This window comes from Silurus aristotelis (genome assembly GCF_946808225.1).
Source record: "Silurus aristotelis genome assembly, chromosome: 10".
Taxonomy (NCBI): Eukaryota; Metazoa; Chordata; class Actinopteri; order Siluriformes; family Siluridae; genus Silurus; species Silurus aristotelis.
This window is the reverse complement of record NC_139583.1, coordinates 18,227,783-18,244,722: the sequence shown is the minus strand read 5'-3', so window position 1 is coordinate 18,244,722 and position 16,940 is coordinate 18,227,783. Positions and strand designations below refer to the sequence as shown.

The 16,940-nt window shown below is 44.0% G+C and overlaps 1 protein-coding gene and 1 long non-coding RNA gene across 2 annotated transcripts in view; one reads left to right on the top strand and one right to left on the bottom strand.

Moving 5' to 3' along the window:
- reln (reelin) overlaps positions 1-16,940 on the bottom strand; it is a 514,851-nt gene that overhangs the window by 87,418 nt on the left and 410,493 nt on the right. The window contains exon 51 of the mRNA XM_083552560.1: positions 482-636. Coding sequence (XP_083408686.1) covers positions 482-636 — 155 coding nt within the window. The remainder of the gene's footprint in view (positions 1-481; positions 637-16,940) is intronic.
- LOC310732356 lies at positions 1,285-2,012 on the top strand. The gene is made up of 2 exons (XR_014535456.1): positions 1,285-1,762; positions 1,907-2,012. It is a non-coding gene; the product is annotated as an uncharacterized lncRNA (long non-coding RNA).

Sequence of the window (16,940 nt, the reverse complement as noted above, 5' to 3'; positions counted from 1 at the left end):
GTTTGGCACTGTTATAGTCTCCCACTACAATGAGCGCAGCGTCCCGATGCTGTGTTGTGTGTAGAGTTATTGTTTTGTGTAAGTCCCACACTGCAGTGTCCGTATCCGCTTGAGGTGGAATATAAACGGCACTGACTATGACCGAGCTGGTAGATAGAAGGGCCAACTGATATAACTATCAGTTTTCTCCCAATAGGTTAATATATATTCTATTATGATAATGCTGTTAATAAAAATGTAAAAAGTAAGAAGTTTTAAATAAATATTAATGTGTGAATAAATCTGAACACTACTGTGACAGACCATGAACCGTGACCGACCCAGAAGCATATTGGCAACAGGGTTTTAAATAGGCAAAAATGGTTGAACCTTTTGTAAGATAACTAGCCACTAGACTACCACTATACCCAGGTAAACTTTGAAATTAATCTAGAAATTAAATGATGATAATGATGAAGATTAATTAAAGGCATACACTTACCTTAAACTGCATGACCCAACCTTTGTCTGGGATGATATCATGTGTAACAGCATACACTTCTTGGCTATCTACTTTGCCACATACCATTACGTCATCTGAGGAGTCGCAGAAGTGTTGCACAGAGCAGTCTTCTGAGAAGAGCCAGTGGTCACTTACTGGAAAAAAAAAGGTTACAATATATATATATATTTTTTTTTTTTAATATTTAATAAAAATTATTCATTAATAAATTTCACAAGATAACCTGTTATCTTGTGAATGTTTTGTGTGCATAACCCATTCATTCCACATTCACTATAATGAAATTTTTGAAAACACAAATTTTACCCATCTGTTAAAATAATTAATTCAGGGGAACAGTGATAAAAAAATCTCTGTCCACAAAGAAACAAAGACAAATGAAGATTAATAATCAAAAAGGTATCATTAAAATGAAGCTACAAGCAGAGAAGTTCAATAAGACATTAAATTAGACGGCAAAACATCGAACAGTTGCTTGTGTGTTATTTTTAGCAGGCCTTTCAAAATGCATAAGACCTCAAAACATGAAGTTTTGTTAATATTTTATTGACCCCAAGAAAGCTATTTATATTTCAGTAACAAACCGTGGGTACCAAGGTACATAAAGGACATGAATGGCAAGAAGCTTTTAGAGCTGGTAACAAGAAGGAACTAAAAAAGATCCAGAAAGACCTAAAGGTGGCAATCAGGGAAGCCCAGGAGAAGTACAGGAGAAGTGGAAATTAAAGTAAAGTCATTTATTTATTTTCATTTTAACCATATATAACTGATGCAGTTGTGACTGATGTTAATTTTCATGTATGTATATTTACAATGTTAATATATGCATTTCATTAATAATCCTTCCTATTTGATTTATTTGCTTTAATTTGTTTGTTTTATGTCATGTGTAAATTAATTAGTTCTATTTTAGGCGGAAATGTTTTCTCTTGCGATTAAGCTGTGCTATGTCATGACGTCCTTCGGGAAGTGCGCGCTGCTCCTCAGTTTACTTTGTGCATACTGAGGAGAGGTAAGCTGTTAGCGGTGCTCTCCCGGGATTACTTGCAAAAATGTTTTACACATTTGAATTTTACTCATAACATGTTCAAAAGTTATTGTTAAGTGTTATTAATGTAATATTTGATATGTAAAGTAATTTGTGGATGGATAGGGAGGATTAAACGTCTTATTTGATAAGTACAGCGAGCCGAATAAGTATCTGTTTTGGCTAGGCTTAGTGATGCTAGTGAGCTAATGGCTGCAATTTGATTTGTGCAGGTGGTAAAGCTGACCAACCAGCCACGTTTATTTTGTTTCTTTCTGTATTCCATCCAGGTACAGTAACTTCTAATGTTTTATAATTTGTGTAATGAAATTTTTATTTCTGTTTTATGGAGTTTACTTTGTGCATACTGAGGAGAGGTGGTACAGCTGACCAAGCAGCCACGTTTATTTTGTTTCTTTCTGTATTCCATCCAGAATTGTTAAGTGTTGGTGACAATAAACTCTTCAGTACTGCTGCAACAAAGTTGTAAAGACTCGTCATTCCACAACACAACACAGAGAACACGAGCACTGGTCAGAACCAAACGCGACCGGTTACAGTGGTGCCGTGACCTGGATGAAGGTCAGTTCGCTTTGGATCTTCGTCCAAGAATTAACACCGTTTGATCACCGGAGGGCGCTGCACTTCAGTCAAGGTTCCAACAAACAATAACACACTTTAGTGCATTGCTAAGGGACTGGACACTCCGCTAAGAGATTAGCAACGTTACTTTCTTTTTCTTTACTTTCTCTCTTCAGATTCTTAAAATGATTTTTCCATGCTGATGTCTAGATAAGGTTGTTTATTAAAAATTGAAGGGGGTGTGTTAAATTCTAGCTTTGGGAGAGGGAGATTTTTGGGTGATTGTGTATCTACACCTGGTGTAGGGAAAGATATCGGTGAACGAACACCGAGCTCTACTCGAATAATTGGACAGACACCTGAACAGTTAAGAAGTGATCCATTATAGGTTAACTCAAATTTAAATGATGTGGCATTGCATGGCCTCGTAACGCACATCGCTCAAGAGGTAGGACGGACAATAATATCTGCTCAAAGTGAAAGGAGGGCTGGAGAGAAGGAAACCAGTGGTGCACAGACAAATAGTTTAAGTGCCGGTCAGTCATTCTCAGAAATACCCTCACTTAATTTGACAGGAGTTAAACTAGTCATGCAGTCTAAAGTAAAGGAGCCTCCACTTTTCAGAGGAGATGGAACTGATAAGTTTAATGTGCATGAGTGGGGGGAACTAATGGACACTTTCTTGCGGAAAAGGGGTATACCAACTTTAGTGCATTATCATGAAATCCTTTCGAGAGCTAAGACATTGTTAGAATTACTCTTCGTAGTAACACATCTCTTAGACCCTCAGAAAAACTCTCGGTGATATTTGATATTCTAAAACAGCATTTTAGCGAGGCAGATATCAGCTTGAGCAAAAGGAACAGTCAGTAGTTAGGTCTAAGCATGATTTCACTGCGAGAAATGCAACAGCTCATACCCAGTCACTTAAGGAAGGGAATGCCACCACAGGAGATTTCCCTGTTGTGATGCCTGATGATGCTAATGATAGTACCTTATCTTTACACAATAATGATAATTGTATAAAGACACTTAGTTTACTTGATCGTGTGCTAACTCAGAATAGTCAGGTAGAGTCAAAGAGCCCCTGGCCAAGTCAGTCATCTATGAGAGCATGTAAAGTATGTCGATCTCACAAGCATTCCACTTTGTCACATTGTCGACGGCAGCGACTCTGCCTTGCTTGTTTCCAACCTGGCCATATAAAAAGGAATTGTGTGAACATTCAATCAAGTACTGACAATCAGACTTTACAGCCATCTCAAGGTTCCCCGGCTTTAAAATAGTCGGCCCACACCTGAAGAGGGGACGTGTGGGTGGAACTGAACGAACCCTAAGTACTACAGACATTAATGAAAGTGCATCTGCACAAGCTCCGACCCAAGTCAAGGTGATTGCACAGAATATGCAAACCTTGGAATTTTTTGTTGAGTTATTCTATGCACCTGTTTTTGTGAACGATAAATTTTAAATGATGGGAATGCTGGATTCTGGATACATGTCTTGTACTTTTAGTGAAGCAGTAGAGAGCAGAATGCTCAGAGATAATGTGTTACCGAAGCCCACACCACTGACACAAGAAATAATGTTAGTGGGATGTGGAGGTAAAGCAACAAAGCCAAAATGCATATACGAAGTCGAGCTTAAAGTATATGGCATGAGATGCTTGGTACCAATCTTGGTCGTGCCAGGGCAAAAAGATGATTTATAATTGTAACCAATGTGGTGAAGTTTCTAATGAGTCAAATGAAAGCCAACAGTGATCATTGGAGAACTCTGTCTAACAGTGCTTTAGAGCCATCTTCATCATGCAAAGGTTTTTTGGATGTTATGGCAAATACTTGCTGTTGGAGGGGTAGTGACCCACCAGATAAGATTGGGACTGTTAAGCTTTTTCAAGCAGTCACATTAGTGGCAAAAAAAGAACACCTTGTTTGGGAAAAGTTGTCAAGTAATACTGCCATGTCACCAGGAAGCACTGTTATTGTAGAGGCCACTTCTTCCCAAACTATGCCTCAGAACATTATCATTGGCCGCGTCATTACACCTTTATGGGGAGATTGCTGGGTTCCTTTAAAAGTTATCAACCTTTCAGACAAACCGATCACTTTAAAAAAGAACTGTAAGTTCGCAGATGTGTTCCCATGTCATGCTGTGGAAGATTTTGAACTGTTTCAAGGTTCTAGTCAGGCTCAGGTGGCTGCACCGGAGAGTATATATCAGCCCGGCGCCATTGGTGATCTTAAGCAGAGACTAAAGGCTGTAGACCTTGGTGACATCAACATCGATTTGTGTTCTGCTAGTCATGCGGCAAAAGACAGGCTTGTGCAGCTGCTTGAGAACTATAATGATGTATTCTCTAAACATGCTTTAGATTGCGGAGAGGTCAAAGGTTTTGTTCACCACATTCGCCTAACTGATGAGCGTCCATTCCGACTACCATACCGTCGGATACCACCCGCTCACTATCAAAAATTACGGCAAGTTCTCTCAGAAATGGAAGAGCAGGGAATAATCCGTAAGTCAGTGAATGAATATGCTTCGCCCCTTGTTTTAGTGTGGAAGAAAGACGGTAGTATAAGAATTTGTACGGATTTTAGATGGCTGAATGCTAGAACCATCAAGGATGCACACCCACTTCCTCATCAATCAGACTGCCTTGCTGCCTTAGGAGGAAATGCTCTCTTCAGCACTATGGATCTGACATCAGGTTTCTACAACATCCCCATGTCTAAAGAAGATAAAAAGTACACTGTGTTTGCAACTCCAGTGGGCCTTCATGAGTATAATAGGATGCCACAGGGACTGTGTAACAGTCCAGCATCTTTTATGCGCATGATGCTGAGTATCTTTGGGGACTTGAATTTCAGTAGCCTGTTGTGTTATTTGGACGACTCATTGGTGTTTGCACCTGATGAGGAGGCATCGTTGGAGAGGCTGGAGACAGTTGAGGGATTACAACCTCAAGTTAAGTCCAAAAAAGTGCCCTTTCATGCAAACATCTGTTAAATTTTTAGGTTATGTAATTGAAGGGAATGGTCTATCTGTTGATCCTTCGAAGGTTGAAGCCATAGCCAAATTGTCAAAAGAGGACCTCATGGAAGAGGATGGGTGTACTCCATCTGTCTGAAGGATTAAGTCTGTTTTGGGCATGATTCTCTATTATCAGCATTTCATCTCAAGTTGTTCCTCAATAGCCAAACCGTTGTTTTCTTTGACAGCTGGACAGAAAAGAAAGACAAAGGTCAAAACTGGGATTAGGGCAGGCACTTATAGGAAGTTGAAATCAACTGACTGGACTCCCGAGTGTGATGTGGCCCTTTCTAAACTGAAAGAGAGCTTATTGCAAAGCGTGGTTCTAGCACATCCTGATTTCTCTCTTCCGTTAATTTTGTCAACTGATGCATCTCTAGATGGACTCGGGCTGTGCTATCACAGATACCGGCTGGGGAGGAGAAAGCACGCCCTATTGCATTTGCAAGCAAGACTCTAAGTAACTTTCAAAAGAGGTATCCAGCACATAAGCTTGAGTTTCTAGCCTTGAAGGGGAGTGTATGTGAAAAATTTAGCCATTGGGTAAAAGGACACCCGTTCACGGTATGGACAGACAATAACCCACTCACTTATATACTAACTAAAGCTAAACTCGATGCTTCTGAACAACGCTGGGTATCCAAGCTTGCTGCTTACACTTTCAATCTTAAGCATATTGCTGGAAGCAAGAACATTGTATCTGATGGTTTAAAACGTGATCCTTTTCCAAAAACAGTGAGTTATAGGTTTATCACAGAGAGATACAGCAACTTAGTTGCTGAAGCTGACTGTGTTGATGAGGATGGGGTTCAGGACACTTTTCGGTTTCAAGTGAACAGTCTCCATATAATGCCCCTGCCTAATACAGTGTCTTATGATCATGATACAGTCAGAACCCTTTTAGGTCTTCATGATCAGTGGAAAAGGGTAACCGAGCTGAGGGCCATGCAGACAATCCAATCCATTCAGAATATGGTAGCGCCTGGGTGTGATACCATCTCAGCAATCCCCTTAGAGAAAATTAGGCAGGATCAAGAGTCAGATTTAGCAATCTCGAAAGTGATTTCTTTTTTGACTCAGAAAAAGCGACCATCAAGGAACTTTATCTCTTCTTAAGCAATGGGATAAGTTGAAATTGCAAAACGGGGTAGTTTATCGCGTCTCTAATGATCCGTTAAGCAATCACAAAAGGTTCCAACTTGTAATTCCATCAAGTCTTAGGGCTAAGGCTTTAAACGGTGTACATGATCTTGCTGGACATCAGGGACAGTTGAGAACCCTCCAGTTAGCTCGACAACATTTTTACTGGCCTAGGATGAAGTATGATATTAGGAAGTATGTCAAGTGTTATCATGCCCCTCTTGAGAGCATTAAGACTTCGGTACCGATGGAGTTGGTGTGTTTGGATTTTTGGTGTGCTGAGGATAGCAAGCAACGATCCGTGGATGTTTTAGTTGTTACTGATCATTTTACTAAGTTGGTTAATGCTTTTCCGTGCGCAAACCAGAAAGCGAAACAGATAGCCAAGAAGTTGTGGGATCATGTTTTTTGCGTCTATGGTTTTCCGACACGTATTCATACCGACCAAGGGGCTAACTTCGAAAGTGCACTCATTGCAGAATTGCTTAAATTGGCTGGTGTTGAGAAGTCACACACTACAGCATACCACCCGATGGGGAATGGTGTAACAGAGCGGTTCAATCGAACTTTGGGCAGTATGCTACGCTCCTTGCCTCTCAAGGAGAAACAAAAATGGCCCGAGCAGATACAGGCTCTGACATTTGCGTATAATGCCACGGTGCATGAGACCACTGGTTACGCCATAAGACAAGATAAGATAAACCTTTATTCGTCCCACAGTGGGGAAATTTCTTTGTTACAGCAGCATGAAAAAAATTAAAAATGAATGCAAATATATAAAAGAATAGATGAATAAGACATACTATAATATTACAAGTATATACACAACACAATATATAAATACAGATGAGGGAAAGTACGTATTGCAGGTTGTATTGCACACAGGTGGTATTGCACGTATTGCAGGTAATATTGCACGTATTTCAGGTGATATTGCACATATTGCAGGTAATATTGCACGTATTGCAGGTAATATTGCACACAGGTAGTATTATTAAATAGTAAAACAGTAAAAACAGTAACTATTACACCATTGAACAGTAATAGCAGTGTGTATTTTGGTTAATGGTTCACTGGGAGCAGCTTTTATTGTACAGTCTAATAGCAGCAGGGAGAAAAGACCTTCTGTATCGCTCCTTCAGACACTTAGGATGTAACAGTCTGTCACTGAAGGAGCTGCTCATTGAGGTAACAGTTTCATACAGGGGATGGGAGGCATTCTGCAGTAATGATGATAGTTTTGCTACCATCCTCCTTTCTCCCACCTCCTGTACAGTGTCCAGGGGAATCCCCAGGACTGAGCTGGCCTTCCTGATCAGCTTGTCTAGTCTCTTCCTGTCTGCAGTAGAGATGCTGCTACCCCAGCAGACCACTCCATAGAATATGGCTGATGCCACAACAGAGTCAAAAAAGGTCTTCAGTAGCTCTCCCTGCACTCCAAAAGACCTTAGTCTCCTCAGCAGAAAGAGTCTGCTCTGCCCTTTCTTGTAGATTCCCTCAGTGTTGTCTGTCCAGTCCAGTTTGTTGTTTAGGTGAACACCCAGGTATTTGTAAGAGTCCACTCTCACAATGTCCTTTCCCTGAATGTTTACCAATGGAAGTGATGACGTGTGTTTGTGCCTACGGAAATCCATCACCAGTTCTTTGGTTTTCCCTGCGTTTATCTGGAAACAGCTCCGTTGGCACCAGTCCACAAAGTTCTGTATAAGTCCTCTGTACTCTCTGTCATCATCATTCGTGATCAGACCGACGATGGCAGAGTCATCAGAGAACTTCTGTAGGTGACAGGTTGCTGAGCTAAACATGAAGTCTGCAGTGTAGATGGTGAAGAGAAACGGGGCAAGAACCGTTCCCTGCAGGGCTCCAGTGTTGCAGACAATCATGTCAGACTCACAGTCATGAGTCCTCACATACTGTGGTCAGTCTGTGAGGTAGTCCAGTATCCAGGCTGACAGATGATGGTCCACTCCCATGTACACCATCTTATCCCTCAGGAGCACAGGTTGGATGGTGTTAAAAGCACTAGAGAAGTCAAAAAACATGACTCTCACAGTGCTCCCAGACTTTTCCAGGTGTGAAGTAGCCCGATTTAGGAGGAAGATGACTGCGTCTTCCACTCCAATGCCAGGTTGGTAGGCAAACTGAAGTGGATCCATTGATGGGATCACCAGAGGTCGGAGATGAGTGAGCACCAACCTCTCCAATGTCTTCATCAGATGGGAGGTCAGTGCTACTGGTCGGTAGTCCCCAAAGTCTTTTGTGCGCGATGTCTTTGGAACAGGCACCACGCAGTATGTTTTCCATAGCTGTGGCACCTTCCCCAGCTCCAGGCTCAGGTCAAACATGTACAGCAATATGCCGCACAGCTGGTCTGCACAGGTCTTTAGTAGCCTGGAACTGATGCCGTCTGGGCCCATAGCCTTCCATGCTTTGATTTACCTGAGCTCCATTCTCACCTGGGCTTCTGTAAGGGGCAGTGTGTATTGGATGGAGTGTTGGCTGGAGGGAATCAGCAGGGGGGGAAGTTTGGTGTGTTGTGAAATGACTGTGAGCTGATAGCTGTGCAGAGAGAGGTGGGGCAGGAGCTGCTTGCTGTGAAAGCAGAGAAGGGGGATTGCAGCAGGGGGGACTGGATGGGGGCAGGGGAGGGTAGCTGATCAAATCTGTTAAAATATAGATTAAGATCATTCACCCACTGCTGGTCACCCTCAGCCTGAGAGCTGGACTCCTTATGACCAGTGATGGTTTTGAGCCCCTTCCACACACCGCAGACGTTGTTCTGCTGCAGCTGATCCTCCATCTTTCTCCTGTAGCATGCTTTTCCTTCCCTATCTTCTTTCTAAGTTCTCTCTGGACAGTTTTCAGCTCTTCCTTGTTTCCCGATTTAAAAACCCTCTTCTTCTCTTTAAGGAGAGTCTTTATATCAGGGTTAATCCACGGTTTGTTGTTGGGAAAACACCGTACAGTCCTGGTGGGTACAGTATTCTCCACACAGAAATTAATGTAGTCCGTAATAACAGTCTGTTAAACTGTCAATATCCTCCCCATGTGGATTGCACAATTCCTCCCACATAGTTGTTTCAAAACAGTCTTTCAGAGCCTCGTCGGTCTCATCAGACCATGTTGTCACTGTGCGGGAGGTAGCACAGTGTAGGAGATACACAGGTAGGAGATGAACCAGGTTGTGATCCGATCTTCACAAGGGGGGGGGGGGGTGTTGATGTATAGGCCTCCTTTGAGTTTGCATAAAATAAATCCAGTGTTTTATTGTCTCTGGTTTGGCATGAAACATACTGAGTGAATGTGGGCAGAGTGGAGGATGGAGGGGCATGATTAAAATCTCCAGAGATAATGAGAAGGGCATTTGGACTCTGTGTTAACAGTCTGTTAACAACAAAATGCAGGACATCGCATGCCGATTCACCGTCAGCAGAGGGGGGGAATATCCGCAGCTATCGCGATAAGATGCGGCAGATAGTATGGCCTCATGCTAGCGGCTAACAGCTCATTGTCCTTACAGCCGATCTGCTCTTTAATAGTGATGTGTCCAGTTTTACACCATCTATTATTCACAAACACTGCCAGTCCTCCTCCCTTTCTCTAACCGCTCTCCATCGTTCTGTCCGCCCGCAGTAACTCAAATCCACCAGGAGCCACGGTTGTGTCCGGTGTTAGCTGGTTAGCCATGTGTGGAACACCTGTAACTTAATTATGAGCTAAATAAAGGAACTTAACTGCTCCAAGTTGTCAAAAACACTTTAGTAAAGTCCATGTCCATCTATCCATCTTCTCCCGCCTCTAGTAACGTCTCTAGGTTACTAGGGAACTCGCAGTTGAAAGGATGGCATCCGCTACCCACCTGCTTAACGTCCGCCCATCGGCCAGGAGACCTGCCCTATTAAGGCCACAGCAGACAATCAGCTGCACCGACCGCCTCCAAGGACTCATCCTGTGGAGATAAGCACCCAGGATGGCTGCGTGGGAGCATGCGACCTCCAGATCTAACGTATGACAAATCAGTCCTCGGACTCGACCTGAGACACGACCTCTCTAAACGAGTAACCTGAACCCGAGCCTCAAAAGTGAGTGGTTCAAGGAGTGGAGATCCACAATGGGATGCAACCCGCCATCCTTCTTCGGAACAATGAAGCACGGGCTGAAGCAGCCTGACTCTCTGAACAAGGAGGAGGGAACCACCTCGATGGCCCGTTTCCTCAGGAGAGCACACACCTCCTGTCCCAGGACCAGAGCCTGCACAGGTTCCACAAGGGTGGGACACACCCCTTTGAACCGGGGAGGAGAAGACGCGAACTGAATCGCGCAGCCCTTCTCCACAGTACGCAGGACCCCCGAGAGACTCCTGGCAGCCCTCCAGACTGACAGAAAGTTTCCACAGGGAGAACCAACCCCTCATGATTGGGCCCCTGACCCACTCAGAGCGGCTGGAGCGGTGCTCTGCAGCCGACTACACCTCCTGAGAGGCGTCGGATCCCCCCATCCACAGCGATCATACAAGCTGAATATGGGGAGCAAACCGTGAACACGACCCGTGGCAGGGCTGGCAGGCAGTGCTCCTGAACCCGAACGGCAGGAGCAGCGTACTGCGGCCGTTGAAGCCTCCTGAGAGGCGGCGGATAAGCCCTATCCGCAACTAACATTCGGGTGGAATAAGGGAGTTAACCGCTGGAGGAAGGCAGCGTCCTGAACAAACTGTGGCAAGGCCGACAGACCGACCTCCCAGTAGTGCCGGGGAGGGACGGGCACCGTAGCATGAGGTGCACACCGCCCTCCAAGATGCAAGCCATCAGGCTTACGCACCACAGTCCGTTCACTAGAGGCGAGGACGATCCTTAGGTCGTCCAGCCCCTCCTCGGGCTTAGAGTGTCACCAGGGGCCCCTAGGACCTCCCCGCGGGAATCGGGTGGCAACGCTCTCTTACCGGGCTATTTCGCTGTGCCTGGACGTACCAGGGCGAGGCTGCTGCCGGGCAGCCCCATCGGAGCAGCAAGGAACTATCACTGAAACGCCACCACGGTCTCCTGAACCCGCCAGCAATCGCCCTCACTTACAGCGTTACCAGGTCAGGCCAGGAGGGGTCACCGTGGCGCTCAGAAGGAAGCACACATCATCCCCCATAGCAGGCCAGCCTGGTATGCCTCCACACACTCATCGAGTGGAAGCAACCCGCAGCCCTACCTACCAGAGCCAAGCGGCTGTTCACAGGCAAACCGATAGCCATTATAGATGCAGCACTCAGGGAGAGACAGCTAGCTAGCACACGGGCTTCCCAGGACCCAGACACCTCGTGCGCAGTTTAGGGAAGGCGCTGAGGCTGTGACACAGGGCGCAGGAAACGCTCATCCAGCTCACTGGGTGCGCGCTGCTTCTGCTACACAACCGGCCAAGCTAGATCCAGCTCGGACCCGGCCCATACCACGACCTCAAGGAGCTCCACATACAGCACAGGCTGTGAGGAGTATCCATCATCGCTAGCATCCATCATCTCATCCTTCTTGGAGGGAGAGAAATGCAACGCTTCGCACCGGGAGAAGAAGCAGCCGCCAGGCATGCTTCCCCGAATTTTCCGAAATTTCTCCCACCTCGGAGGAAAAAATATGGAGAACCGCGTCACACGCACCGGGAGAAGAACCGTTTCCAAACGAGCGAATAGCCACACAGCTAAAATGTTAACAGCCGATACCTTCGAGAGCCGAAGCCGCGAAGGAGAGCGCTCACCTCGGAAATCCTCCCACCTCGGAGGAAGAAATACGGAGCACCGCATCACACGCACCGGAGAAGGAACCGTCAAACGAGTGCAATCCCCGGGGAACGGGAGCGCGGCTCGCCTCACAGCCGGGAGCGCATAGCCACACGGCTAAAATGCTAACAACTGATACCCTCGAGAGCCGACTAAGCACGCTCCTAAGCTAAGCAAACAACACATCGGCTGCAGACGGAATTCTGCCCACATTTAAGCTCATGACTGCACAGATAACACACACAAAGCGCTTACCTGAACGAGCAGAAGCTAATGTCGCTACCACCGCACAGCCATCTTATAGCTTCCTGGTTTATGCGACGTCACCTGTCTATGACGTCACGGCTTGCCTATTGGCTAGATTTCACACGTGGTTTAGAGCGTGGACAACGCAGGGGCGATCCCATAGCGTTTCGACACAGCTCGAGTTCCTGAAGGGGAACTGAAGAGAGAATGGCTGATGCAACTTGCGCTTTTTTCTTTTCCCACAACGCCTATAGGTGTCACTAATTCCCCTTTTCTCAGGTATAATATATAGACAAATGAATTACACAGACAATATGTATGTAACAAAAACTATTTCACAGCTAGAAAGTATTTTGGCACCATTCAAAATAACCCCCTTTTCTTTCTGTTACACCAGCACACATACCAGATGACACACAGAGTTTTAGGACTCGTGCAGTGAGGGTGGTCAAAAAGGTTAGTTGTTTGATTGAGTCGATGACACAGAAGTCACCAGTAGAAAAAAGGACAGGATCGATTTTTTTCTCAGTTTTAAGGAAAGTTTTTTTTATTTATTTTTTTTAGCACACTGTTGCGAATAGATGTGCACAATGTGGAGATTATAGAGAATGATGGATCAGATTAATGAATACTGTAAAAGGCAGTATGACATTCTAAAGATGTCCAGGACTAGATCAAACTTGGATTATTCTAACCTGTTAAACGGGTAACATAGTATGTTGAACTACAAGTAAGTTTTGCTTGTGAATCTGATTCTATTGTTTCCATTGTCTAGTCCAGTCAGGATTTTAGTGAAATTCAGGAGGGGTGAATGTGACTGATGTTAATTTTCATGTATGTATATTTACAATGTAAATATATGCATTTCACTAATAATTCTTCCTATTTGTTTTATTCGCTTCAATTTGTTTGTTTTATGTCGTGTAAAATAATTAGTTCTATTTTAGGAGGAAGTGTTTTCTATTGCGATTGAGCTGTGCTATGTCATGACGTCATTCGGGAAGCGCGCGCTGCTCCTCAGTTTACTTTGTGCATACTGAGGATAGGTAAGCTGTTAGCGGTGCTCTCCCAGGATTACTTGCAAAAACGTTTTACACATTTGAATTTCACTCATAACATGTTCAAGTGTTATTGCTAAGTGTTATTAATGTAATATGTGGTATGTAAAGTGATTTGTGGATGGATGGGGAGGATTAACGTCTTATTTGATAAGTACAGCGAGCCGAATAAGCATGTGCTTTGGCTAGGCTTAGTGATGCTAGTGAGCTAATGGCTGCAATTTGATTTGTGCAGGTGGTAAAGCTGACCCAGCAGCCACGTTTATTTTGTATTTTACTGTATTCCATCCAGGTACAGTAACTTCTAATGTTTTATAATTTGTTTAATGAAATGTATTGAGTTTACTTTGTGCATACTGAGGAAAGGTGGTAAAGCTGACCAAGCAGCCACATTTATTTTGTTTCTTTCTGTATTTCATCCAGAATTGTTGAGTGTTGGTGACAATAAACTCTCTAGTACTGCTGCAACAAAGTTGTAAAGACTCATCATTCCACAACACAATGCAGAGAACATGAGCACCGGTCAGAACCGAACATGACCGGTTACACAGTACACAGTAAAATAAGACGACGTTTCTCCAGAATCCTGGTGCTACATAAAACAACATAGAGCTACATCACAGAAAACAGAGCTAAGGACTAAACAAGTTTTCCTAGCCACATAAAGTGCATGGTGTCCAACCTATAGCAAACAAAAGACATTACAGCACAGGGCGTGACATATACACAACACATAGTGCCGACCAGTAAACATACTGTACAACGTTATGCAATACAATGTGCAAAGGTGAACTGTAAACAAGGGTGTATTTGTACACAAACAATGTTGTGCAAAAACAGCAAGAGCAGCTCAAAACCTGTGGTCTCTGGTAGTGTGGGAGGTGGTCTCCACAGGGGCCTCCAGTCCCAGTTCACGTCAAGTCAACAAGCTTTTATTGTCGTTTCTACCATATGTAGATGATACAGTACATGCAGTACACAGTGAAATGAGAATGTTCTTCCAGAACCCTGGTGCTACATTAAACATAGAGCTACATCAAAAAACACTGCATTTCATTGGCTCTGTTGTATGCTGTTGTAAATGTCTGTGATAGAGGGGAGGGAGACTCTGATGATCTTTTTGGCCATCCTCACTATCCTCTGAAGGGTCTTCCCAAACCAGGGTATGCAGCTGCTCAGGATGCTCTTAAAGGTCCCTCTGTAGAACATGTTTAGGATGAGGGAGGAAGATGGGCTTTCCTCAGCCTTCTCAGTAAGTAGAGGTGCTGCTGGGCTTTCTTCATAATGGAGCTGGTGTTGATTGACCAGGTGTACACCAAGGAATTTGGTGCTCTTGACAATCTCAACAAAGGATCCATTGATGATCAGTGGAAAATGGCCACTATGTGCTCTCCTGAAGCCAACAGCCATCTATTTGTTTTTGTCAAAGTTCAGAGACAGGTTGTTGGCTCTACACCAGGTTGTTAACTGTTTCACCTCCTTTCTGTATGCTGACTCGTCATTAATGGAGTCTCTAGATTTTTGAATCTCTAGATTTTAGCAGCGCACACACTTTTGTGGTCATCCACAGCTTCTGGTTGGAGTGTGTAGTGATGGTCTTGGAGATAGTCACATCATCAACGCACTTGCAGATGTAGCTGGGCACTGATGATGTGTACTCCTCCAAGTTGATGGAATCGCTGTTGGTTGTAGCCTCCCTAAACATGTCCCAGTCAGTGCACTCAAAACAGTCATGAAGAGCAGAGGTGGCTCCTGCTGGCCAGGTTTTCTCCTGTTTCCTCCTCTATCAAGAACCATCATTGCCAGAGAAACAAGGACCACTTCTCTCCATGGTTTCAGGAGATTGAGGTGGTGTACCTGGAGTAAATTGCCATTGTCTCTGTGTCTAACCTTGTAGTCAACTTTTCCAACTCGCTGTGTAACGTCAAAGGGTCCTCAGCAATCTCCTACCGATATAACCCTTGTCCCTCTTCAGCACATGTCCAAACCATCTCAATCTCGCCTCCCTCACCTTGTCTCCAAAACGTCCTACATGTGCTGTCCCTCTAATAAACTCATTTCTAATCCTGTCCATTCTCATCACTCCCAACTTCTTCAACAACAACAGATCTTCAGCTCTGCTACCTCCAGCTCTGCCTCCTGTCTTTTACTGAATGCAACTGTCTTTAAACCATACAACATAGCAGGCCTCACCACAGTCCTATAAACTTTCCCTTTCACTCTTGCAGATATTCTTCTATCAAAAATCACTCCTGCCACTCTTCTCCACCCACTCCACCCTGCATGCACTATTTTCTCCACTTCTCAACACTTTTCTCTCACTCTCCATCACTTTGCACTGTTGACCCCAGGTACCTGAACTCCTCCACCTTCTCCACCTCTTCACCCTGCGAACACACCACTTCACTGCCCTCAATCTCATTCGCACACATGTACTCCTATTGACTTTTATTCCTCTTCTCTCCAGGCTCTTCTTAACCTGCTCCCTACTCTCACCACGATTTTTACAATTGTCCTTCCTGTCTTTTAATTCATGGCAAATAAGTATAAAAGGCAGCAACAAAGTATCTTGTTCATTGTTTAAAAAAAAAAAAAAAAGGAGAAAAATGCATGAGTCCCCAGTAGTCAATATTTAGGTGTATGGGTATGTGTGTGGTTTAGGTTTAAATGTCCACTAAATACTTCCTGTCCAAGAGTCGCTGGTTATTAAAAGGCTTTGTTGAGGTGAAAGGATAAATAGGTCAAGACCAAAATGGCGTTAAGTGGTTTTTCCAGTGTGCCCAAAGACAAGACAAAACTTACTGGTAGTAAGTGTGTTTGCTGCAAACCCACGCAATTTGAACACAGCTGGATAACGAATGCTGTAACAAAGTTTCAGACACCGTCCACTGTGCAGCCACAGCAGATCTGAACAACACTGACATCTTCACCTGTAGATTCCAGTACTATTTGATAATTCACTGGTCCCATTTTTTTTTTATTTCTTACAGCTCTCTTTTGCTCTTGCCTGAAGTTGTTTTAGATAATACACAGTGTCAGTGGGGCACATCTGGTGACAGATCATGGCTTTTACCTTTCAGAAGCTTGTCCATCAGCCCTTGTAGTTTCCTTCCCATTCCCTCTTCCTTATTGGTTCCATTGTTTATGATTGTCTTCTACATATGCGTTAATCATACTTTTAAGAGTTCGATTCACCCTTTTGTTAATGTTTGTCTGTGGTGGTATGCAGTAATTAATTTTGGTATTACAACTTTCACACACTTCTTTAAATTTTCTGATATTCAATATATTGAATGACGGCTGGTGGTCTTTGACAATTTATCACTCACTGCAAAGCACAGAGATATGTAACGACAGTAAACATTATGTTTTAGATGGTGCTGCCACTTCTCTAATGTCTATACTTCAGCTAACCATTCTATTGCAGAGTGGTTTGACTCAGCAGATTTTAGAGTTCAACTGCCATATGCAATTACCTCTTTCATACCATGCTCTCTCTTTTGGGTCAAAAGGTTTGGCATTGGGTATGCATAGCTGTCTGTTATAGCATATACATTGCGATGATGAACACAGGATCAAAGATGTAATTTTTTT